The sequence below is a fragment of the Pimephales promelas genome, chromosome 8 (genome assembly GCF_988280905.1).
Source record: "Pimephales promelas chromosome 8, fPimPro1.hap1.1, whole genome shotgun sequence".
In the NCBI taxonomy this organism is placed as follows: domain Eukaryota; kingdom Metazoa; phylum Chordata; class Actinopteri; order Cypriniformes; family Leuciscidae; genus Pimephales; species Pimephales promelas.
Genome location: NC_142776.1, coordinates 5,133,334 through 5,158,201, shown reverse-complemented (window position 1 = coordinate 5,158,201; position 24,868 = coordinate 5,133,334). Strand labels below are relative to the sequence as shown.

The window sequence follows — 24,868 nt, the reverse complement described above, 5'->3', positions numbered from 1 at the left end:
TCGTACGAATTTGACGCATGATTAAAAAGTGTCTAATTCGTACTAATTCGTACGACCTCACTCGTACTAATTCCTACGATTTGTCTAAACCCACGTGATGGTTAGGTTTAGGGGCGGGGTCAGGGGTGGGTCATTCGTACGAATTCATACGAATTGGCCAATTCGTAAAATATGTACGATTTAGCAAAATCTTATTAATTCGTACGTGTGAGGTCGTATGAATTGTTACGAATTAGCCACTTTTTAATCATTCGTCGAATTCGTACGACTTGGTCGTGAGATCGGGTTGATCAGTCATACACTGGAGGTGAAGGGGGTCCACCAAAGAGCAGCACAGAGAAGTCCAAACCGCAATGGAAGACGATTTCGGGATATCTAAATATGTTTAGTAAAAGGTAAAACTTCCGAAATCTCTGTGTAAATATTGAGTGACGTCACACGCAAGCGATCACTTCCGGCGTAACATTGAACTGATTCAGTTCGGTTCAGTTGGACATTGAACAACTGATTCAGATCACTGTGATTACAAGAGGTAAAACGATATAAATACTGTTGGTTTTCTCACACAAACCGCTCGTTTCGTGTCTTAGGCCATCAATGTGTACTTACATTTACAAGTCATTAAATCATGTTTAATTTGGACTTCTCTGTGCATGCTCTTTGGTGGACCCCCTTAGCCTCCAGTGTATGACTGATAGACAACAACGGTTTGACTGAAAAATGTCAAAATTGAAAATACTGTGGAAACAAAGACACCTACATCTTGAATGCCCTTGAGGTAAGATAAAACACATCAAAAATTAATTTCAAAGTGAACTATCCCTTTAAGAAAGTACTGGACCATGTGTTGTTTATTTGGAGTTCCATGCATATTTAATCTAGTTCACTGTTTACTCACCAATACATTGGTATAACCCCAATTAATTTACTATTTAAAAGATTTTAAAAGACAGAAAAAAGTAATTTACCACAATGTAAAAAAATAATTAAATAAAAAATCTGCTCATTTATAAATCAAATGATGTTATAGGGATGTAGCAGATTACCATGGGCATTCATATTTTTGTTGGTTTAACTAAACCTTTATACCACATCTGAAACGAAAGCTCATATTAATAGTTCCTCTTGTTGAATCTCTCAAAAAATACATGCAGAGTCCTCAGAGTGTTTTAAGTATAGGATGACTTGTTTAAGCATGTGTATTTTTAGGTCTAAGGTAAACTTTCACAGCCTGGCCTTTGAAGCCGTTCTCCATAGAGATGCTAATGTCCTGCAGGTAGTGGGGGTTGCAGCTCAGTCCACTCAGGGACTGAAAACACAGTGAGAAAGCGTCCGATCACAGCCATTGGGATATGTTTCAATCAGAGGGCTGTTTCACAAAAGCAGAATTTAGAAATCCAGGATAAGAGATAAAGCTGGGCTTGACCTAGTGTGATCAGTGCATCCTGGCTTTATCAGTTTCACAAAGGCCAAACCAGGCTCAGGAGGAGCGGCTATGTCAAGCCAGGTGTAAGTAATTCAGATAAGTGGGAGTCAACAGCTTTCTTCAACAGACCACACAGTCCATCACAGATTCATTGATGCTACAATGGATAAGTTGCATGCGCCATACTTCAAGTGTTGGGTGTAACTAATTACTAAGTAATTAGTTACTGTAATTTCATTACTTTTCCTTGAAAATGTAAAGTAAGGGATTACTCTTAATTTATCTGTAATTTATTTACAGTTACTTCTGATGTAATTGAGGTAAAAACTCAGCGATTCGTATGCATTTTATGAGGAATCTAAATATTACGACCGCACTCGTATGAATTATTGTAAAATATGTATGAAAAAAGTGTGAAATGTCATGAGATCAGACATAAAACAGTAGTGGGTTTAACATCAAAATGTAGCCCAGATAGCAAACTGACATTGAATCAACGTGGAAATATGACATCGAAACAACGTTGATCTGACATCGTTTTGCTCATCGAATTAACGTTGAACCAACGTCAGACGCGTCATTCTTTCAAAACTAACGGAAAATCAACTTGAAATCAACGCGTTGTTTCAACGTTATGAAAGCGAACCAATTTTCGATTTTCATTTAGCTTTGAAGAATGCCGCGTCTGACGTTGGTTCAACGTTAATTCGATGAGCAAAATCAACGTTGTTTCAATGTCATGAGAGACGTCGTTTCATTACGTCTTACAGTTCCCTTTCGAAGGGAACTCAACAATACGTCGAATGACGCTATGGGGAACGCCTCAGGCGTGACAGGTGTCTGAAATCAAATATCAACTCACAGTAATCAGGTTGACCGGCGACAGCCCGTGCATCATCAGCTTGAATGATGAGCGCGTCAATCTGGATGTATAAGAAGGGCGCCTTGAAACCGTGACAACATCTTTTCGTCTTCAGGGACTGTTTGTCTGTTTGATAGTATTCAACGATTAAGCGCGCAGAGACGTGGAGAAACACTTTGCGCGAGTGTGCCGACTTGTGTCCAGATATTTGACACCGGAGGATTCACACGATCTGTGCGTGTTCTGCCTGAGAGAAGAGCATTCGCGGGAAGCTCTCGAGGGAGTTTTTTGCGCGAACTGAGAGTTTTTCTTTCAGAACTCTCTGCTCTCGTCTGACCCACTTCTCGAGGGAAGTGGGCGCGGCATCTGAACCCCGCGGTTCCGGTTCCCGCTCGGGCTGAGGCTCAGTGGCGGTTGAGCTCGTGGAGCTTTCAGATGGAGCTGGCAGATTATCGGGAGAAGGGCGTTAACCTCGCGGATGATCTACCAGCTGACGAGGGTGAGTTACAGATTAATGTTGAACATCTAAGAAGAGAGAAAATGAGCGCTCTCTCTCTTTGGTGAATCTGTAACTGTTCTCTTTGGGCAGGGCAGGAGTTGGCTGTAATATATATATATATATATATATATATATATATATATATAGAAAAGGATGTCAGTTTGGTTGAGACCGAATCATTTCAGCCCTCCTGCCCAGTGTACGCTGAGCTGGTTGACATTATGGGGCGCGCCTCAGATAGATTGCTGTTGCAGTGGAGGCGCGTCTGGGAGGAACCCGCTCATGGTATTTTGGATGGCTGGTTCCTCCCCACCCATAAGCCACCAGCCCGGATGAGCCTTCCATTCGTTTCCGATCTCCACGCTGGGATCGAGAGGGTATGGAAGAATCCGTTCTCCTCACGTCTCTATCTGCATCAGCGGGCTAGTTTCGCTGCTGTGGAGGGAGCCGTGGAGAACGGATAAGTGTCGAGGCCGCCAGCGGACGAGACGTTGGCTAACTATCTCGTCTCTCGTTGGTCCTCTTCACTAAGAGCTCTGACCCTGTCATCCAAGCTGCTCAAGACATCTTCATGCTTGAATGACAGAGCGTACACGGCAGCAGGTCAGGCAGGTGCGGTTCTGCACGCCCTTGTGGTCCTCAGGCCTACCAGACCGATCTGTTGCGGGACTCCGGGCCACCAAGCAATCTGCTGTTCTGTCGGTGCTATGGTGGCCACGGAGAGACATCTGTGGGAGCTCCCACATACTGTGGTTGCCAGGTTACAGGCCTCACCAGGCCTTCCTGGTTATGAGCTCCCACTGATTGTGGTCACCGGGTTACAGGCCTCACCAGGCCTTCCTGGTTATGAGCTCCCACATGCTGTGGTCGCTGGGTTACAGGCTTCACCAGGCCTTCCTGGTTATGAGCTCCCACATACTGTGGTCGCCAGGTTAAAGGCCTCACCAGGCCTTCCTGGTTATGAGCTCCCACACATTGTGGTCGCCAGGTTACAGGCCTCACCAGGCCTTCCTGGTTATGAGCTCCCACATACTGTGGTCGCCAGGTTACAGGCCTCACCAGGCCTTCCTGGTTATGAGCTCCCACATACTGTGGTCGCCAGGTTACAGGCCTCACTAGGCCTTCCTGGTTATGAGCTCCCACACATTGTGGTCGCTACGTTACAGGCCTCAAAGGGGCCTTCCTGGTTATAGTTCCCACATACTGTGGTTGCCGGGTTACAGGCCTCACCAGGCCTTCCTGGTTATGAGCTCCCACTTATTGTGGTCGCCAGGTTACAGGCCTCACCAGGCCTTCCTGGTTATGAGCTCCCACATGCTGTGGTCGCTGGGTTACAGGCTTCACCAGGCCTTCCTGGTTATGAGCTCCCACATACTGTGGTCACCAGGATACGAGCTCTCACGTACTGTGGTCGCCAGGTTAAAGGCCTCACCAGGCCTTCCTGGTTATGAGCTCCCACACATTGTGGTCGCCAGGTTACAGGCCTCACCAGGCCTTCCTGTTTATGAGCTCCCACATACTGTGGTCGACAGGTTACAGGCCTCACCAGGCCTTCCTGGTTATGAGCTCCCACACATTGTGGTCGCTAGGTTACAGGCCTCAAAGGGGCCTTCCTGGTTATGAGTTCCCACATACTGTGGTGGTCAGGTTATAGGCCTCACCAGGCCTTCCTGGTGATGAGCTCCCACACATGGTGGTTGCTAGGTTACAGGCCTCAAAGGGGCCTTCCTGGTTATGAGTTCCCACATACTGTGGTAGTCAGTTTACAGGCCTCACCCAGCCTACCTGAATGTGGGCTCCCACATGATGCGGTAGCCAGACTACAGCCTCACCACCTTCCCTGAGCACTTTGCTCCCACTCTGTGGTCACCAGGCTTCAGGCTTCATTGGCCTTCCTGGTTGTGAGTTGTCACATGTCAGGTTGCAGGCTTCACCAGGCCTTCCTGAATGTGAAACCCCCACTTTTCGTGGTCGCTAAGTTGTAGTGGTGAGTCTTCACATGTCAGGCTGCAGGCCTCAGCGGCCTTCCTGAATGTGAGCTCCCCATGCATTGGGACTATCGGGTGTTAGGCCTTGTCAGGCCTTCCTGATTATGGGTTCCCACTTGTTGTGGCTGCCAGGTTACAGGCCTCAAGTTCGGCCTTTCTGAATTCAGAGTGAAGTACACTAACCCCTACTTCACCTATTATTGTGGTAAATCACATGACGGGATGTCTTGTGTACTTTCTAAAATCCATTTTGTATGGTAAGGGTCACGCGTGGTATGCTTCGGTCCCTTCTTATGTGGCTCAGACCCCGGTCTTCCCTTGGGTCCCACTTTAAGTGGCGTCCTGTCACTGGCTACAGGGACGCCCTTCTCTGGCTAACTTCTGGAAGAAGTAGCTTCCACTTGGTGGAGTAAGCTCCCACAGGTTGTGGTCACCAGGCTGGGTCTCACTGACCTTCCTGAGTACGAGCTCCCACCCAATGTGGTCGCCAGGTTACAGGCCTTACCAGGCCTTCCTGGTCATGAGCTCCCACACACTGTGGTCGCCAGGTTACAGGCCTCAACAGGCCTTCCTGGGTATGAGCTCCCACATATTGTGGTTGCTGGGTTACAGGCCTCACCAGGCCTTCCTGAATTCAGAGTGAAGTACACAAACCCATACTTCACCTATTATTGTGGTAAGTCACCCGACGAGATGTCTTGTGCACTTTTCAAAATCCATTTCTTATGGTGAGGGTCACGCGCAGTATGCTTCGGTCCCTTCTTATGTGGTTCAGACTCCGGTTCTTCACTTTGGGTCCCACTCTAGATGTGTCTTTGTCGCAATACATTACGACAGGCACTTCCCTTGTTCGAGCTATCTCCCACAACTGGTGGTTTTAGGTCTCATTAGACCTTTTTCGAAGGTAGCCCCACATTGTGGGTCTGTCAGGTTCTAGCCTCTGGCTTTCCTGAAGGATGAGCTTCCACATGCTGTGGTCGTTGGGTTTCAGGCCGCACAACGTACGGCCTTCCTGACATGAGCCCTCATGTATCGGAGCTCCCCACACATGGGGTCATCAGGTCTTAGGTCTCTTTGACCTTCATGATTTTGATCCCTCTCTTACTTCCTCAGTGCACAAAAGCGAGCACTGGGTGGAAACTCGTGGATTGAGTGTACGATTCCCATTGGTTCGAGGTTGAGTCACACTCTCCGGAGGATCCCGTCTCTGTGATCCGAAACTCGATGGTTTCCGCCAGCTTCGCGGGCCTTCAGTTTTTGGATGCCTTTTCTAGGCAATTTCCAGAGGCTCTGTCTTGGACGGACAGGCTATGGCCAGACTGTGTGTCTTAGTACAGATCACCAGGCCAGCCTGGGGGCATTTCAGGAGGAGTGTTCTCCTGAATAGTGACTGGCTGGGGGTCCCTTTGGCCCCCTAGCCACACTCCCTAGAAGGGACCCCTTCTATTTTGAAGTTGTGGTCCTAAAGCCTTTGAGCTGGCCCTGATTTACTCACGTTATTACGTTCTGGTTTTTCTTGGTTCATTAGCTTGGGCTATGACCGGTAGGGAGTGCTGTCACTGACAGCCCGATGTAACATAGGGTGAGTGATTTCAGTGTTCCTTGGAATTACTGGTTCTGACAGTTGTCACTGCCTTTCGGCATGCACTCCCCTCAGCATGGCGGAGTGGGTATTTCGTTCCCCATAGCGTCATTCGACGTATTGTTGAGTTCCCTTCGAAAGGGAACGTCTCAGGTTACGACTGTAACCTATGTTCCCTGAGAACAGGGAACGAGACAATACGTCTCGTTGCCATGCCTAGGGGCCTGCCTGCAACAGTCCCTTCAGACGATAGGATGTTGTCACGGTTTCAAGGCGCCCTTCTTATACATCCAGATTGACGCGCTCATCATTCAAGCTGATGATGCACGGGCTGTCGCCGGTCAACCTGATTACTGTGAGTTGATATTTGATTTCAGACACCTGTCACGCCTGAGGCGTTCCCCATAGCGTCATTCGACGTATTGTCTCGTTCCCTGTTCTCAGGGAACATAGGTTACAGTCGTAACCTGAGACGGTTGCATTACTTGTCTTTTACTTTTATAGATTAAAAACTATGTTCATTTTGCTGTTGATCTATGAAGGAAACTGGTTGGTAAGAAAGGGGGCATTTTACCCCACCTTGGGGGGTGTTTTACCCCACCGCTGGGGCAAAACACCCTCTTTGTACAAAAATATTTTCAGTCAAAAAACAAATTAATTATGAAGGTTGAGCAATTTTAATATTTGGTAAATAACTCCTGCCAAAGACACTCAAAACTGGGATGGCAATTCTAGTCACATTTATGTTTTGCTTTACAGTAATGTCACATTTTCCTTAAGGGGGGCATTTTCCTCCACTTCTACCCTATTGCTCTTGCAGGTAATTGTCGGGAAAAGCCAATGGGTCGGACCTGTCCCGAAACACTCTTTCACGTCTGAAAGGCCTTCTCAATATAAGTGCTTCATCAGATGTCATCCAAAAATGGGCATGCCAAAACTTCATTGACAAAACTTTTGCTTCTTTATCAGCCATTTCTCTAATTCCCTCATCATCACATACAATAGACTATTAAAGACCTATCTGTCTTCAAAAACACAATTGAATAGTAACAATGCCCATATGGATAATTATTATTATAGTTAATAATGGTAGGCTACCATCATAATGTTACAATAATAGGCTATGCTTGACTGAATGCCAATATGTATCTGAGGTATTTTAATGCAGACTGATAAAATTGCGCTGAACTTATAGATGACAAAACGGAATAACTGACAAAACACATTGGATTCTGATCGGCGTGACCGCTGACTGAACAGATAAGGCACGAGGATTGACTGAGCCTGGCTGTTAGCCTGGTCTGGAGCAGGCTAGCTGCACAGAATAAAACGCCATGGTAACTTATGTGCTACTGCTTTCGTGAAACCGAGTCCCGGCTTAATTCAGCCAGGATATCTGGAAAATCCCGGCTTAATCCACTATCTTGGTTTTGTGAAATAGCCCTCAGCTCTGTAATTTAGCAGAGCTGTTTACAATACAGTCAAATCACACCACATGTATTTTTACACGTTTATATATCAATGTTTATACTTAAACACATTAACATTTTCTAAGACAGCCCTTGTTTTAGCAGGTGGGGAATAAATGAAATATGATGAGTATGTCATAAATCTTGCTTTAGTAAGCAGACACTTGAGAGCTTAATGTTACTTACTCAGACTGTTAGTATTAAACAGATATGTTAGCTCAAATACAAAAACTTATACAATTGATAATACTTGATAATACATATTTGGAATGTCTAAAACATGGATGTGGTAAATGGATCTAGGAACACAACAAAGCTAAAACCATGATATGATTTTCTATCTTTTAACTTATTTATATTTTTAAACATAAACGAGGATATTGTAGAGATTACCATATTGTTGTTTTACTGTCTACCTCTCAGCAACAAAAACTAGTGATTGAATGTGTATGTATGTAAATATTCACTGATTCAAAAAAATAAACAAGGTCCTATACACTTGGCATTAACTTATATATTTTTTTAGATACAATCATATTGGGACAATGATATACAGATGTAATCAGGATCTGAATGAGTTTGATCTTGTCTACTTTCGGCCATGATGATTGAAAACGAGGATGAAATAAAAGCTGTATTTAAATGGAGCAGTCCAGTTTATTTAAAGTACATTGGTAAAACCACAATGAGCTGAAAAACCATACACTGATAAGAACCGACAAAAAAGGAACAAAACACAGACAGAAACCTAACACTTTCAAGTAGGTTGAAATCCAATCACACATGGTGACATACACGTTTAAAGTGACTATGTGTAAACAGCCATTTGTCTTTTTAATTTCTTGTGATCAGATTGGTGAAAATTCATGTTAATAACAGGTGTAAATGTGGCTCGATGTACATAATTTTCTTAGATTTTTAATTAAATTCATTTTTGCTGTTGTTTTGTTTTGGTGTAAGACTACCCCAGGTGAAATACACCAATATGAAATTAACAGGAGTAAAAATGTATTGTTAATTGTTAAACGGGAATTGTAACAGGACTTTTAATGACTTACATAAAATGTTGCAGACAAAATAATCTGAAAGTTATATGGTGTTTATTTCTTTGGGACATTTAAAATAAATATATTTTATTAAAACTAATCTGAAGTAAATAATAAGATCTATCACAAAATCTATGTTATAACTAAGTCTTAAATTTACTTTTATATTTGTTTTTTTTTTGTTTCTTTTGTTTTTTGCAGTGTACAAGGTCAAAATTAAGTGTTATTATAACAGCAGTATTTACCAATGTAAGTAACAGCCACCCCATTTAACATATTTGGAGGCGTCTGTTTGTTTCCAAAGAGAAATTAGCATTTCTGTAGCAACAGTAATCTGGAGACCCAATCACTGTCCAGATAGCTGGTTGGGGTTGTGGGATATAATCACAGCACATTCATTCATGTCTTTTAGAAGTGTTTGTCTCTGTTAGAACCTTGCTGTATTGAAGGAGGAGAAGATAAGATATTAAAAACTTTATTTCAACTATTCGTTTATTTCTCCCTCTGCGCGAGTCAGGTTACTAGTTTAATAGCGTAAGCTTCTGTTATTATACGTCACACGCATCACACACATGACCAGCGTCGGCCAATAGTGAGCCTTCGTGTGACGTAGCTCTACGCAATCACACTACGTTAACTGACTACAGGCCCATGGAGAAGGAAGTGAATAGTTGAAATAAAGTCGTTATTTTTGTTTGTTTTTGTGCACAAAAATATTCTCGTCGTTTGATAAAGTTAAGATTGAGCCCCTGAAGTCACTTGGACTATTTTAACGATGTCTTTAATGTATTTTCGGGGACAGCAAGTGTCATTCCCTCAAGAAGCCTATGGACTGTATGCAGGAGCGATCTTAATATCTTAAATATCTTAATTTGTGTTCTGAAGATGAACGAATGTCTTACGGGGTTGGAACAACATGAGGGTGAGTAAATACTGACAGAATTTTCATTTTTGGGTGAGCTAACCCTTTAAAAAGCACAAAATTTTCTTACGGGGGAGCATGCCCCCGAACCCCCCTAGAGGGACAGAGGTGCGCTGACCAATACTATATTTCATTTATTCGGTTTGGTCATTTACAGATCATTCAATCAATCAATCAAAACATTCGAAACATAAACAGGGATTAAAGTTCTCCGTCGCTTCGACGGATTTCCTTTAATTGCAGCGGGTCTATGACGGATATCCGTCAATTGCAGGGTTCCCGTCTGTCCTTATGTCTTAAATTAACTTTTCATAATTTTAAGGCCGTAAATAGGCTTTCATTTCGCGAACAGTGTGATAAATGTCTTATTTTTAGTTTGAATAGGTCTTAAATTAAGGAAAGATGATGCGTATTCACCCTGCCGAGGGGGGATGTGATAAAGCCTGGAGTGGAGCGAAAGCACGTTACTCTCTCCACTCTAAGCATTCTGTAATCACTTTGCTCATGGTCCACTCCGGTTTTTCAATTCCCGCTCACGGAAAAACTGCTCCCTGGACCCTGTTCACTCAATCTTGTCAGGCGAGGCCACAGCTCGTTTGCTGCGGTCCCATGATAGAAAACAGAACGTGGGTCAATATTGGTCGTTTCTCAATACCAAGTACACAAACTTCGGACTTGCGTCCTTGGTAGTTCGGACTTGCCAAGTTCGACTCGAGAGAACAAACTCCCGAGGACGAGAGGACGCTGCTAACAGCGCGTTCTTGATCGCGTCACTCAGCACGCGGCTACTCCGGTTATCAACTCTGCCTTTTTTCATCAACACCACTGTGCCTCTTTTCATTTATAAATGAACATAATTATTATCAAAAACATATAAATGGCCACACAAATGTGGTTCAGGCAACGCACATTGATTATAATATATTTATAACAACACGAAATATAGCTAAAACACAAACCTGCTTCTTTTTGTTTTCATTTTAAAAATATATAACATTATTTATCATTAAAACTGACATTTAACAAACAGACAGGGTTGTGTCGTTTTATTGTATTATACGTACACATACAGTGAAGAGAATGAATAGTAATATAATATTTTATATATTTTAGAATATATAAAATTACACAACCATGTCTCTTTTTTTGTTAAATGTCAGTTTTAATGCTAATATCCTGTTCAAAGGTATAAGTACCCTAATAGGTAGGCTATAATAAGCTATACAATGAGAAATAAAGCAAACAATTCAGTTAAACATAAGTAGGCTCTCTAATAGGCTACAAAGTTAAAGTTAAATAGCCTACATAATAAAGTTATAAAACTTCACTTTGCCCTCAGCCAAAACAATTTGCCATGGCACAAACTATATATTAATATAGTTTAGCATTGTTTGGTCTCATAAGATAAAATAAAAACATGCACTGAAAACTTATGTATATGGTTGATTATTTGTCAAGATAAGTAATTGTTTTTCATAGATTAAAATAGCTTTTAAATTAAATTACAAAAACTGGCAATATTAGATTGGTTTTAAACATCTCCCCTTAAAACGCTATTGGTCTCGACTATTTAAATAAAGTATTAATAAAATTTTTGTAATAAAAAGATTGGATTAGTTCTAGTTTTGTATGTATTTCCCCAAATTTCAATACCATACGTTAAGTATGGTGTAACAAGTGAAGTATAAAGTAAATGTAATGCATTTTTACTCAAGATATACTGCAACTTGTACAGAATTGCAATTATTTTAGATACTTTCTTCTGAACATTAAAAATATGCGGTTTCCATGTCATTTTACAATCAATAATTACTCCAAGAAATTTTATATGATTTACTCTTCTAAAATATTTTTATTAATAGTAATCCTGATCTCATTATTTAACTCTTTATTACTAAATACCATGAATTTCGTTTTATTTAAATTTAGTGACAATTTATTTAAATCAAACCAATTCTTTAGTTTATACAATTTTTTCTCTACCACCAACACAAGCTCTGTAAGATTTGGGCCAGAACAATAAATTGTTGTATCATCCGCAAAAAGAATAAAATTTAAAACATCCGACACTTTGCATATATCGTTTATATATAACAAAAATAACTTAGGGCCCAAAACAGAGTCTTGCGGAACGCCACAATTAATGTGGCGTTAATATACAGTTAATATATAAACATCTTGTGAGAAAGACTGGTATTGCCAATGCAATTGGAGAATTGTATTTTAAACTTAGTAGTTATTTCATCTCACTCATTAGATGGGGTTGGTGGTTTTAATAGGAGTTGTTGGTATACATATTCAAGGGCGTACACAGTTCAGTTGTGTGTATGTTCATGTAGTGGGCCAGTCTGGGCCAAAATGCCCAGGCCGATTTTTTTGTCCCAGTCCAGCCCTGGGCGGACTGATAATACTGGAGCACCAACTAGCGTTCATGACTTTTTTTTACAGTCTATGCCTCAGCTAATAAAAAAAAAGCAGTGAACATGAACGAAGACGCTGACGAGACCCCTTCGGTTGGTCCTGTGGATGGGAAATTTAGTTATAAGAACGAACCGATGGAAGCGTCATTAAGAGCATGGTTGTTGTGTGCAAGCTATGCAACAAGGAATTCGCATATCACATCGACCCTCAAGTTTCACCTCAACGCAAAACATATACAATTGCACTGGTCTGTTGGATTTGGTTGAACAAAAATAAACAATATTTTGTTGCTTAAGCTTATGTATTCAGTCATTATTAAATGATATACTAAAAATCCATGTGAAAAAAAATCTTCTCACTGTTCTCAGTTCAAATATTTATGCAATTAAAATGCGCTTAATTTCGATTTATTAATTACAAAGCCTCTAATTAATTAGATTTTTTTTTAATCGAGTCCCGGCCCTAAAAATAATATATATAATTTACTCACACATTCTAAGTGATCTTATGAACCACTGACAACTCCTAAATAACTGGTTTGTAAATAATGCTATACTTCATTTAGATGTAAATTGATCATTAATAAAGTATGAAAATACAATTATTAAACACATTATAGATATGCTATTAAAACAAGAAAAAAAAACATTTATAGCTGTATTTACATATATACTGCTTATTAATGTATTTTAATGCTTAATAAATGGTGAATTATCAGTTCACTAATGCTTAACTAATGATTAATACCATGCAGTTATTATAAAGTTACTGAAAGTTCCTATAAGCAGCCAGTTCACCAGCAGCTCTACAGTCTCAGAGCCTCTGGGACAGCAAGGCATTCAGACAATAGAGAAGTGTGAACGACGTGTGTTAATGGGCCATTGCAGTTCTTGCTCCAGCCTACAGGAGCGCTGCTGAGTATGGGCTTAAACACACACACACTCGCAAGTCCCCACTTGGTCAAAAATGTAAAAAATTCACCAGAGCGTTTTTTAGTTGATTTTAACATGTTTTAAGGCATAACTAACAGGGGACTTGAAAAATGTCCCCACTTCCCTCGGCGGTCCCCTGTTAGTGAGTGTGTAACGACACCAAAGTCCCCTCTTAGATAGGTAGACAAGTACACACACACACACACACACACACACACACAAATGTTGTGTTTTCATGTTTTATGGTGTCTGTCCACACTCTATAAAGAGATGTGTTAAAAATGACACATGTTGTGTCAGTTTTAACACATGTAGTGAGTGCTCATGGACAATAACACAATAAGTGTGTAAGTCATTTTAACACACAAATTGTGTCAGGTAATTAAATACTCAGATGCCATTTTAAAAACAAGGCGAAAGGGGCAGATGTGAAAATATGAACTATTTAATCAATGGTTGAGTACAGAATGCATGCGCACACAAAGTGCAAGACAATATTTCGAGCTCAAAGACTAGACAGACTCACTGTAATGTGCATCGCTCAACTATACACACTTCAACCCCTAACCGATAAAGAGATAACAGTTTGCACTGATGTAGCAGCTGACAAAATATTGTATACAAATAACTTGTGTTTACACTGGCCCGTTTGAGTAGCAAACACTGCATACAATGCGCATTGGTGAGTGTTGAAAACAACACAACCTGTGATGTTTTGAGACATGAGACATGTTGTGTAGATTTTAACACATGTAGTGTGTGTGTCAAGTGTGTTGTCAAATTTAACACACAACGTGTGTCGTTTCTTAAAGGGATAGTACACTTTGCGCCTGCAAAGCGCCCGCGCCCTCAGATCACTTGGACGTGGCTGTGGTTACAAGTGGTAAAAACGGCATAAAAACTGTTTGTTTTCTCACACAATCAGCTTGTTTTGTGTCTTAGGCCATCAATGTTACATTTACGAGTCATTAAATCATGTTTAATTTGGACTTGTCTGTGCATGCTCTTTGAGGTGGACCCCATAGACCTCCATTATGACTGATAGACAAGAACGGTTTGACCTAAAAATACCAAAATTGAAACTACTGCGGAAACAAAGACACCTACATCTTGGATGCCCTTGAGGTATACTAAAACATGCCAAACATTAATTTCAAAGTGAACTATCCCTTTAACACATCTCTGTGTTTATATAAGGACTACACATTTTGTGTTCCCTTTAACATCTTCCTCAGACACAGAAGTGTGTTGAAACCTTTTAAACATTACAGTTTTTCTCAGTCGATTTGATACATTTCTCGAATCATCCTCGACATTTGCGAAACAGAAAGTGCATTTCTCAAAACAATTCGTACAAATAGCAAAACACCATGGATTACCTGAAAAAGCCATCCTTAGTTCGTCTCTCAAAAGTGAATATCTTTGTCAATGAATATGTCAGTGCCATCAAGTGACAAGTCCTTTCCGTCATTACAGATAAAACAGTCAAACTGCTAGTCATGTTAGTTATATAAAGTTACTTACACTCTAAAAAATGCTGGGTTGTTTTAACCCAATTTTGGGTCAAATATGGACAAACCCAGTTACATTTCTAAATTACATTTTTAACCCAATGTTTGAATTCGTCCATATTTGACCCAAAATTGGGTTAAAACAACCCATTGTATAGTTAGTAGAATGTCTAGTGTGGAGAGAGTATCAAAATAAAGTGAAACCAAATCTGAAAGACAGAAAAAGAAAAGAATTGATATTCCAGCCTGAGATGCAATAAACGAACCAATAACCCAAGCAAAGGTTCCAGACATTTTATATATATATATATATATATATATATATATATATATATATATATATATATATATATATATATATATATATATATATATATATATATATACATATATATATACATATAAAATAATGAGACCTTGTTCAGTGAAGCCTGTTTTTTCAATACATGCACAGTAATTTTGCGAGTCTCTCATGTGGAACCCCCCATTTATATACATTTGTGCACATTCTAGACCTTCCTGTGCAACTTACAGCGTGAATTCTGCCCTTTTATCAAAGTCAGCCTGACTGTGTGCTGTTCACCGGGGTTTAAAGTGTGATATCTTGCAGACAGAAACACAGCAAACACACTGACGTGACCCTCAGTATGAGTGACGCCCACACACACTCACTGACCTTAAAGCACACAGATGCACAACGGGGATGAATGAGTCAGGAATATGAACAGGAGTGTTTCTGACATGATCCAGAAATGGCCCTTGTGAAAAAAAAAAAAATCACAGTTAATGTACATATTGATTAATAATGCATGGATTATTAATCCATGCATTAATAATCCATGCACTACTGTGTTCTTCACAGTGTTCTACACTGTGTTATTGTAGTCCGATCGGGTTCTTGATCACTTCGTATCATGCAGTGGGAGCTCTCATCACACGGACAGCGAGGTCAGTCATTGGAGCAGGGAGAACGGCCTAATGAGTCTTATGGGAGAAAGATGGTCTCAGTTCTTTTCCCTAATGATGCTCTTCTGCCAGAGGTTTTGCTGCAGACTTCAGCTCCGAGCTTTTGTCCTGGATAAATTCTAAGGATGCTGAGGATGTGACCTGCCTGGATTCTGACAGATGTGTTCACTGGCAAAGATGGAGTTATCTTAAAAATGGTCTCTGTTGAGGAAACTAGATAATGGTGTGATGGTGGTTAAAGTTCAGGGCTGTTAATTGGATTGCTCAACACAAGGTTACCTAGGTGGACTATCCCTGTAACCACAGACTCCATACATCATTTCAGAAATTTCTGCGCTGATTTTTGGGTTGAAAATCTGTGAAATTCTGCTGCATGGAAAACGGATATGAAAGTATAATCTGTACAGTCTCACTTTAGGATTTTGATGGCATATCATAGGTTAAAGGAAGTGCAAATTATGTATTATTATCGTGCAAATTATTTATTATTATCACCATCCATTCATCTTTTGTTGTTACTGAAAATGCTATAGAAACCTTTATAGGCCTGTGTGTGTGTGTGTGTGTGTGTGTGTGTGTGTGTGTGTGTGTGTGTGTGTGTGTGTGTGTGTGTGTGTTTGAGGCATTATAAACAGTGTATATTTGTATTAGCCTATGTGTAGGGGGATATACATCATTATAAACACAGTAGCCTAGGCCTATATGTACTGTGTGTGCGTTTGTTGCAGACAAATGTTGCGCCAGTAGGTGCCACCAAGTGACTGTCTTGGCGAGTAAGATTGAATCATCTATTCAATCGATTCGTTCAAAAGCGCAGAATCATTTATGAACTGAACAAGTGAATCATTCGCAAAATGCGCGACGGTTCTAACTTTTTGTTTTAACGGCGTTTTCAAAGCATGAATTCTTCTTCATTTAGGTGTATATTTATAATATATATGTTAAAGATGGGTGGACAGAAAGGTAGATAGACAGACAGAGAGATGGACAGTTCATATTGCACTAAGCGATGAGATTAAATCCTCCAAAATGATTCTTTCAAAAGCGCCGTTTCCTTCAGGAACTGAACAAGTGAAACTTAATTATGAGGTTTTGCAACGACTTTGTTGAAGTATTTGTGTTTTAACAGCGTTTTCAAAGTACGAATTACTACCTTTTTCTTCCTTCGAGTAAGTACCTGATTCATCATGTTTTGAATTCAGAGCTGCTAAAGGCGACACATCCAAACCACACTTATTGCATATAAGCCAGAGAGCTACATATCCCACTGTTTAGTTTTTTACTCGTCTTTCACACTATTGGAATGCCTTTAAGTTGTCTTTAGGCTATTTCTTTTCTGAAAATAATGTTTTAGATCTTTATCTGCTAGGATATAAAGTGTAAGAGAAACTAGATTGTTTTGTATTTAATACAGTGCCAAGGCCTAAAATAAGTTTTCCTCTTGGCCATAAGGGTCCTCTGTCAGAGAAGAACAGTCAAGTTTCTATTATATATTACACCATGTCTGCGCCACCTCTCCCTGGAGAAATGACTCACCTATATTGTCTGGGCCATCAGCCTCATTTTTTTCTTTCTCTCTCTTTCTCAGTTTTTTATTCAGCAGGCCTATATTTCAACATTTTCTGAAGACATTGAGAGCCTGTGCACCACACTAAAGTGTTGGTGGTGGTTGCCAAGCTTGTGCTATGCAGTTGCTAAGGTGTTCTGAGGGGTTTAGGGAGTTGCTAAGTGGTTGCTTAATGTTCCAAGTCAATAGAATTTCAGGTTTCTAGACAGGGCTTGGCCATCAGTATATGGGATTTGTTTTTTATCATTCATGTCCGTTTCATAAATGTTGCAGGACATGTTCCATGTTAAATTTTAATACTTAGGGTAGAGGGTTTGTTAAAATCCCTAACACTAAGTACAAATAAAGATTCTAAAAGCATTTTTTGAGGCGGTTAGGAACCTTTCAGTGAGCAGTCGGCCCACTGAAGTGCCTTAAAAAATGCAGCTGCCCTTTTCCTTTTCGGGATTAGTATTATCTGGGGACCTTGTGTGAATTTGAAATTACCCACCCACATCTGAATTTCGTGTGGCGCATTCGCACGGGATAAGTGAAGCCTGTGATTTTACTCGAATTTACTGACTTATCTCCTGGATATGATGTCATTAGTGCTGCTCTACATGTCATTCATCTCCATCTAATCATTCTTTTTGTTTTTGCTCTTCTGATGGTTTTCAGCTTTCTCTTTCTGCAAATTGTATAGTTGTATGTCGCGATATTAACCAGCACCTATCAAAACACTCCAACGCAGCCTCTATTCTTTGTGAAAGACCAACGCATTCTCATCCCAGGGCATCATATAGGTGACGTTTTTGAAATTGCGTCTAAATCCGACGCACATGGCACCCTTTCGCGTCAATATAACACGCTTCGGTTATGGGTAGGTTTAGGTCTGGGGTAGTGTTAGGGTTAAACCACTAGGAGGCGCCTTCTGGCCCATATATATCTGCGTTTCAAATTGACGCTAAAGGGTGACGTGATGTAGACGCAATTTCAAAAAGACGGATAAAAGAGCGCACAGGAAACAAAAACTTTGAAAATAAATATATATAATTGACCCCGCCAATCACAGAGATGTCGATTCGCACAAGACTAATATTATCACAGGACCTACGTTTTCGGCGTATGGTAGGTAATTTGCTTTACAATTAAAATTAATTTCCCCTGAAACGGGAAGACAATTAATGCGGGACAGCGCACATATGATCTGCTCTGTGCTGTGGTGTCTCTGGACCAGAGCGGACTGTGTGCGTGCTGTGGCGGTTCATAACGTGAAACCAGACTTCATGCCTCAGTGGAAAACGTATTTACACTGCCTGAATCATTCCCTATTGCCTATTTAGTGCACTATGTGCCATTCACAATATAGAAAATAGTATTTGTGTGAACAAGTTATCGTTTTCAGCCGCCGCTTCAGCGTCTATTTATAAAGCATCTAATTGTAGGGGGGCTTTAGATTCTAGAGCATTTGATTGGACAGGAATAACTGATGAGAAGATGAAGTGCAGAGTGATGTCATCAGAATCATTGATCCATATTTGGCAGAAGTGAGATACCTCTAAAAGCGAAACATATTCATACTAAAGTTTCAAATGTTTTTTTTTTTTTTATTTCATGGGGACTAAAAGTCATTTTTTATATATAGTCTAAAAAACCCTTTTCCACTATATTGTATCTTTCGTGGAATGGAAAGGTTCCATGCATGTTAAAAAGTTATTTATGGAGCCATGAATTTAATGAGATGGTAATAGAGATGCAAGCACACTCCTTTTCTTTTTCTCTTCTTTGGCATCCAATCAGCAGCACTCAACACTTCTACACAATCCCTTACTCTCCATATTAAAATTCACTTTTTGAATCATAACAAACACTGTACAGTAGTTCTGCACTCTACTGTATGTACAGTAAGTGCAGATGCTGTGCAGTGATGAAGTGCTTGGCGTTTTGAGGTGAACTAATGAACGTCATGCTGACATTGACCTCTATTCAGACGGGCAGGTTCTTTCTCGTTTCGTTTTAATCTCTTTATCCTTCACTGAAAAGTTATGCAACAATATCCCAAAACACAGGTGCATATAGCTCCTGTCCAACTTCCTGCCAGTTCTCCTCAATGTATCACTGCTGTAAGCGCAAACAACTCTTGTGGTCTATCAACATCGTGTTTATTCAGATGGCTCTTGCTGACTCTAAAGTGGACAAGAAGGGGAATTAGTTGCTTTTAAATACGCTTACTCAACAAACTCCACTCTGTAATCACACGACTGAGAAGAGTGCGCTTTTGTTAAGCAATGATACAAATCCCAGTGAAGGAGGTCGTCTGTGTCTCATGAGTATAGACAGTAATTAACAGTGCATAAGTGAGGTGAGATTCAGCAGGAGTCTCCCGCTGTAAGCAGCATATGCTCCATTTCTTTGCTATAGTGTGCCAGGAACATCTGAAATTCCGGAGAAAACTCACTTGCACTTTTTGCATCATGGGAGCCGACCAACTACCCTATTGAAAAATTCAGCATGACCATGTACTCATGAATTCCATGGTGGTCCAGGCTGGTTCATGCTGGTTTGAACTGGTATAGTTCTGCTGGTCTAGCTGGTGGACCAAGCTGGTGGTCCAACAGCAATCCCGCTTCCTATGGTGTCCTGGCATACAAAATACAATATTTATGTTTAATTTTAATGTTATAATGATAAAAAGATATATATATATATATATATATATATATATATATATATATATATATATATATATATATATAATATGCACAGTATGTGACCAGTGTGTTCAGTGGGGATATCTGTTTTTAATGATCCTACTAGTTCGATCAAATGATCAAAATATGAAGGAATATTTAAAATAAAATAAAACACTAAACTTGAGTATGGTATTTATCTGACACAATTATTTGGCAAAAAAAGTCATACTACAGCTAAAGATTTTATTTTATATGCAAAAAAAGAAGCACAACAAAACCTACATAAATTGACAAAAGCACATAAGTTAAAATAAAAGCTAGTTAAAAATATAAAATAAATAAATACTATACTAAATAATAGTAAAAAATAACACTTTCTGCTTAAAGGAGCATTTCACCCATTTCAACATTAATCTTTATTGAAAGTGGATCATATATGTAGTAGAAATGTAAAAGGATTTTTGAATTTGGTGCCCTCTTGACCGAGAAAATAACCGAGGGGTGCATTTGTATGTAAGACAACAACTCCCACAATGCACCACATTGCACAGCTCCGCAAGCCACACCCACTAATCCGGAACAGCGCAAACAGAGAAATAGAGTTTGAAATTCATTTCACACAAAATTTGTAGTTAGTTGGCTGTAGCGAGCAGGATGAGGGCGAGGGACGTAAGGGGACGGCGTGAGGTCGGTGGCGTGAGTGATAATTAAAGACACCTGTGAGACGCGGCGGTCTCGCGTCACTCACGAAGGAGCGAAAGCATAAAATGAGGAGCGACTACGGCAGAGAAACAGGCCTGATTTTATGATGTGTTTTGTTTCTGTTGTGTGTAACGTTTCAGCAGTCGTCAATGAGGGACTGCTGGCTTATACTTATTTGTTCATTTTACTATTAAAATGTTTAAATGTTCGCCGGTTCCCGCCTCTTCCTTCTCACAACAACAAACCCAGTTAACGTTACATTTGCAAACTCATTAGTGAATTACTCCTCGTTTGTATTTATTTCTATATGGTGAATTACTGCATGATACCTGGATGTTCAGTCTGGCGAAACTAGGATGGTTCACATCACAACACAAACGTCCGTGTGCTCGTCTGATTCAGAGATTTCGTCAAGGAGAAATTGCCATCGTTGAAATTCTCTGCAGGAGACGGACTATATCTGTGTCCGTAGTTCACAGCGAGAGCACATGCACCAGCAATCCGCTCAGCTCGAGCCAGTACGGGCTCCTCGACCGCGACAGGCAGCCGCCTCCTGTTCCTCCGTCATCCTCATCTGCTCTAAACTATACTGCGACTCGTATAGATAACCACGAACATCGGATTCGAGCAGCAGAATTTCAAAATCCTCTTCTTCCATATCATGTTTAGTTTCTTCCGTCATTATCATACTTCCTATCTCCACAGCGCTTGTTAGCTTAGCTTCCAAACAAGATGGCTGATATATTGATTCAGTATCTGCAAGTGAAGTCCCACCCACTGATCTGTAATAGGCCTGTAGGGTGAGTGGGTCCCACACCCTTGAATAATAATGAGCTAATGTTTGTAGTCTCTACAGATTTTAAAAATTACGATTTTTACGTCATGATAAGCAGGAAGTAAAACACTTAAATCCTTATTTCTCCCATCTCAGGGGAAAATAAGGGAATAAACCATGACCATTCAAAAATATGACTGGGTTTCTAAAGATACAAAGCTTAATGCAAATGGGTGAAGTGTCCCTTTAAATGAGACAATTTTCTATATAGAGTAAGAATGTAGAGCTTTAAAAAGAATTGTGACTAACATAGTTACGATAATATGATCTTATATGATTTCCTGTTGAAATCATTGACTTTTGATTTCAGAAAATCTGAGCACAGTTTGAGACATTGTTGAGATCTCATCTGAAATTAAAGCAAACGTGAGAGTGAAACCGCGCACAAATCAGTCCGAAGCAAAAGTCTCCATTTGCTTTCCATTTAATGTAATTGGCTGTCTAAGAGAAGACAGATATTAAAGAGATCTCCTCTGGGAGGTTTATTTCCTATAAGGGAATTCGGTTATTAAGATTCTCAGATTGCCTGAGTCTCATACCGGCGACTCTAATAAACAACTTAGCTTACTTGATAGATTAGTTCACGAGCCGACCAGCCAGTTGTAGCAATGCTGAATTATTTATAGGGAACGTGTCAAGCTCATTTATGCTTGCGCTGAACTTTCCCTCTGCCGTGCGGGAAGGAAAAGAGACAACCCCTTAGAGATGCTTGGAGTCATAAGGTTGTGTTTTATAACATGTCTTTTTTTTGTAATCTGGTCTTTCTTCTGCTGATGCCGAATCCAGTTGCACTCTGCCAGGAGAGTTTTGCTTCACAGGGCAGGTGAAAAAGATGCAGAAGGGAGGGGGATTGTTCTGTGTTAGCCCAGCATTGGATGTTTCGAGAGAGGGAGTGGACCGTGCCTTTCTCTCTCCTCCTCTCTTTCTCTGTCTCCATCACTATGGAGTTGAGGCGAGGAAACCACACAGCCAGAGGAAGCATGCATGAGCTCAGAGAGCTGAAACAAAAGGCACACTATCTATCACCCGCTAGATCATTCCTGGAACCTGCACTTCCATTACAGTGATGAGCGTAAGAGAGAGGCTGAGCAGGACATGTTACCAAGGAGACTACAATGATGAAATGCACTAGCGTCTCGTTTTCCTTGTTTCCTGAAGTCTGAAGGAACTTAAATGCTGTTATGCCAGGCTCTGCCACTCAGGAGAACGTCATGAAGGTGAGGGTTAACTTTTTCTTCAGGCTCTTAAAACCCCATCAGAATTTTCCCGTAGAAAGTGTCTGCGTTTAAATTGAAATTTGATTATATTTTGCTCAGCTCTCCCCAAAAGAAAAGGGGAATATATATTTATATATACGCACACAATCAATTGCCAAAGAGAATAATGCCAAAAAAAAAAAATCTTATTATAATCTACTAATCGTACTGTGTATAATTATTAGTAATTATATTAATCTTTCACTGTGTAAAAAATATTTTCATGATTTGTAATCACAACATTTTTTCTTTTGTCAAATCAACTTAGATAAATGATGTAGTTCAGATAACATAATATTTTGAGTTTCTGGTGATTAAATCAATCTCCTTCATTGTATTAACTCAATTTTTCCAGTTCAATGAACTTAAAATTTTAAGGCAACCAGGTTACTTATTTTTTTAAGTTAAACCAACAATATGTTTTTACAGTGTACATGTGTGTATATATATTTCTCTTTATATAGATATATTATATATATATATATATAGATATATATACACACATACACACCCCACATTGAGATATTTGTGTTACAACAATTTTATTTATTTATTTATTTATTTATTTATTTTTTTTGGGGGGGGGGGTTATGAAAATAATAGCACAATGCAGAATGCAAAAACAGTAATATAATAATAGTTAATATAATTTAATGTAATAATGTGTGAGATATGATGACCTGGACATTTATTAAGTCAGACTATGACTCTATTTTCTTCTCTGTTGTACAGCAGAAACAAACTTTGTTGCATTATTCTCCTTTTATCACTGTAAATCTGCATTGAAATAATCTATATTGCAAAAAGCTCTATATAAATAAAGGTGACTTGACTTATTAGTAAGAATTACCCATTGGAAAATTATTGTTTGATTCGCAAACGCAGCATGGTTTACAGTAGTCTGACTAAGCTGCATGTCAGGGATTTTTGATTGTGTGTCAGAACGCTTAACTCGGCAAGGCTGAACTCTGAAAAGTAACAGATAAGGTTGGAAGGAGAAGCACATCGTCGTGTCACTCAAAAGCGTCAGCACAGAAAGCTCAGTGCAAACACAGCATTCATTTGACAGGATTTCCCTTCAGGCAGAGAAAGTCTGTTTACAGGCAAACTTTAATCCTTCCATCGCCACCGGCAAGACAAAGATTTCGTTTTTATTACAGTGGCAGAAATCTGACATATTTGATTTGATTACTGCTGGATTTGCTTTTTGCTTTAAAAAACAAAACAAAACAAAAACTAAAACACTAATTGCCTCCTGACTGATTTAATTTCAAAATTTCACATTCTCATATAGGGTCTGAGGGATCCCAAGACCTTTTGAATGGCACTTTAGTGTTAGGTAAAAGTGATATCAACAAGTACAACATGTTCCTGAACAACGCTATCTCACGACTAATTCGTACGAGTGAGTACGAGGTGGCTAATCTTTGTGTAAACTGGTAGGTTTAGGGGTGGAGTCAGGGGTAGGCCATTCGTACAAATTCGGCAACTCGTAAAATATGTACGATTTAGCAAAAAAACGCACACATTCTTACGAGTGATGTCGTACGAGTGAGGTTGTATGAATTTGTACGAATTAACTATCTCGTAAAAAATTCGTACAGATTGTGGTGAGATCGTGTTGTCCTGGATCAACATTCCAATCAACCAATTAAATTTGACTGATAAGTTTACAGTTTATATCAAGTTTAAGCTTACAACCAGGGTTAGGTGCTTCGACATCAGTAGGTGAGGTGTTCGACATGAGGTGTTATTCACACAGTATTTCCCTCTGATTTTAGTTTTGACCATACGTCAAACATCCGCCTTTTTAGGGTACCCTTAAACGTCGGTTAGATGACGTTATCGGATCCTAACCCTACCCCAGACCTAAACCTACCCCATCACCTAACCGACGTTAAAGGTAAAGCGTCAGTTGCCTAAAAAGGCGGATGTTGACTTATGGTCAAAAGACGTCCCAAGACGTCAGTTATATGACTTCTTGGGATGAGACTGTGTTATGTAGGGGAAGGGATATGGTTAGGACACATTTTTTGGACAGGAACATGTCTTACTTGGCAAAATTCCAGTGTTTTTTTTTCCAGTGTTTCTGCTATGATTTTAAACCAAACTTGATATTCAAATGTCCCTTGAGATCAAATAAAAAGGGTACAGCTTCAATAACATCTCAAATGTCAAAAATATTTTGTAACCTCGAAGTTCCAACATTTGG

The 24,868-nt window shown here is 39.9% G+C and overlaps 1 protein-coding gene across 2 annotated transcripts in view; it reads left to right on the top strand.

The window, feature by feature from the left end:
* The window catches only part of pld5 (phospholipase D family member 5), a 60,607-nt gene that overhangs the window by 18,266 nt on the left and 17,473 nt on the right, over positions 1–24,868 (top strand). The window contains exon 1 of one of the 2 annotated variants that reach the window (XM_039689097.2): positions 22,108–22,617. The exons of the other annotated variant lie outside the window; for it this stretch is intronic. Coding sequence (XP_039545031.2) covers positions 22,582–22,617 — 36 coding nt within the window. The 5' untranslated portion in view covers positions 22,108–22,581. Of the gene's footprint in view, positions 1–22,107; positions 22,618–24,868 lie in introns of those variants that run through there. 2 annotated transcript variants of the gene reach the window in all.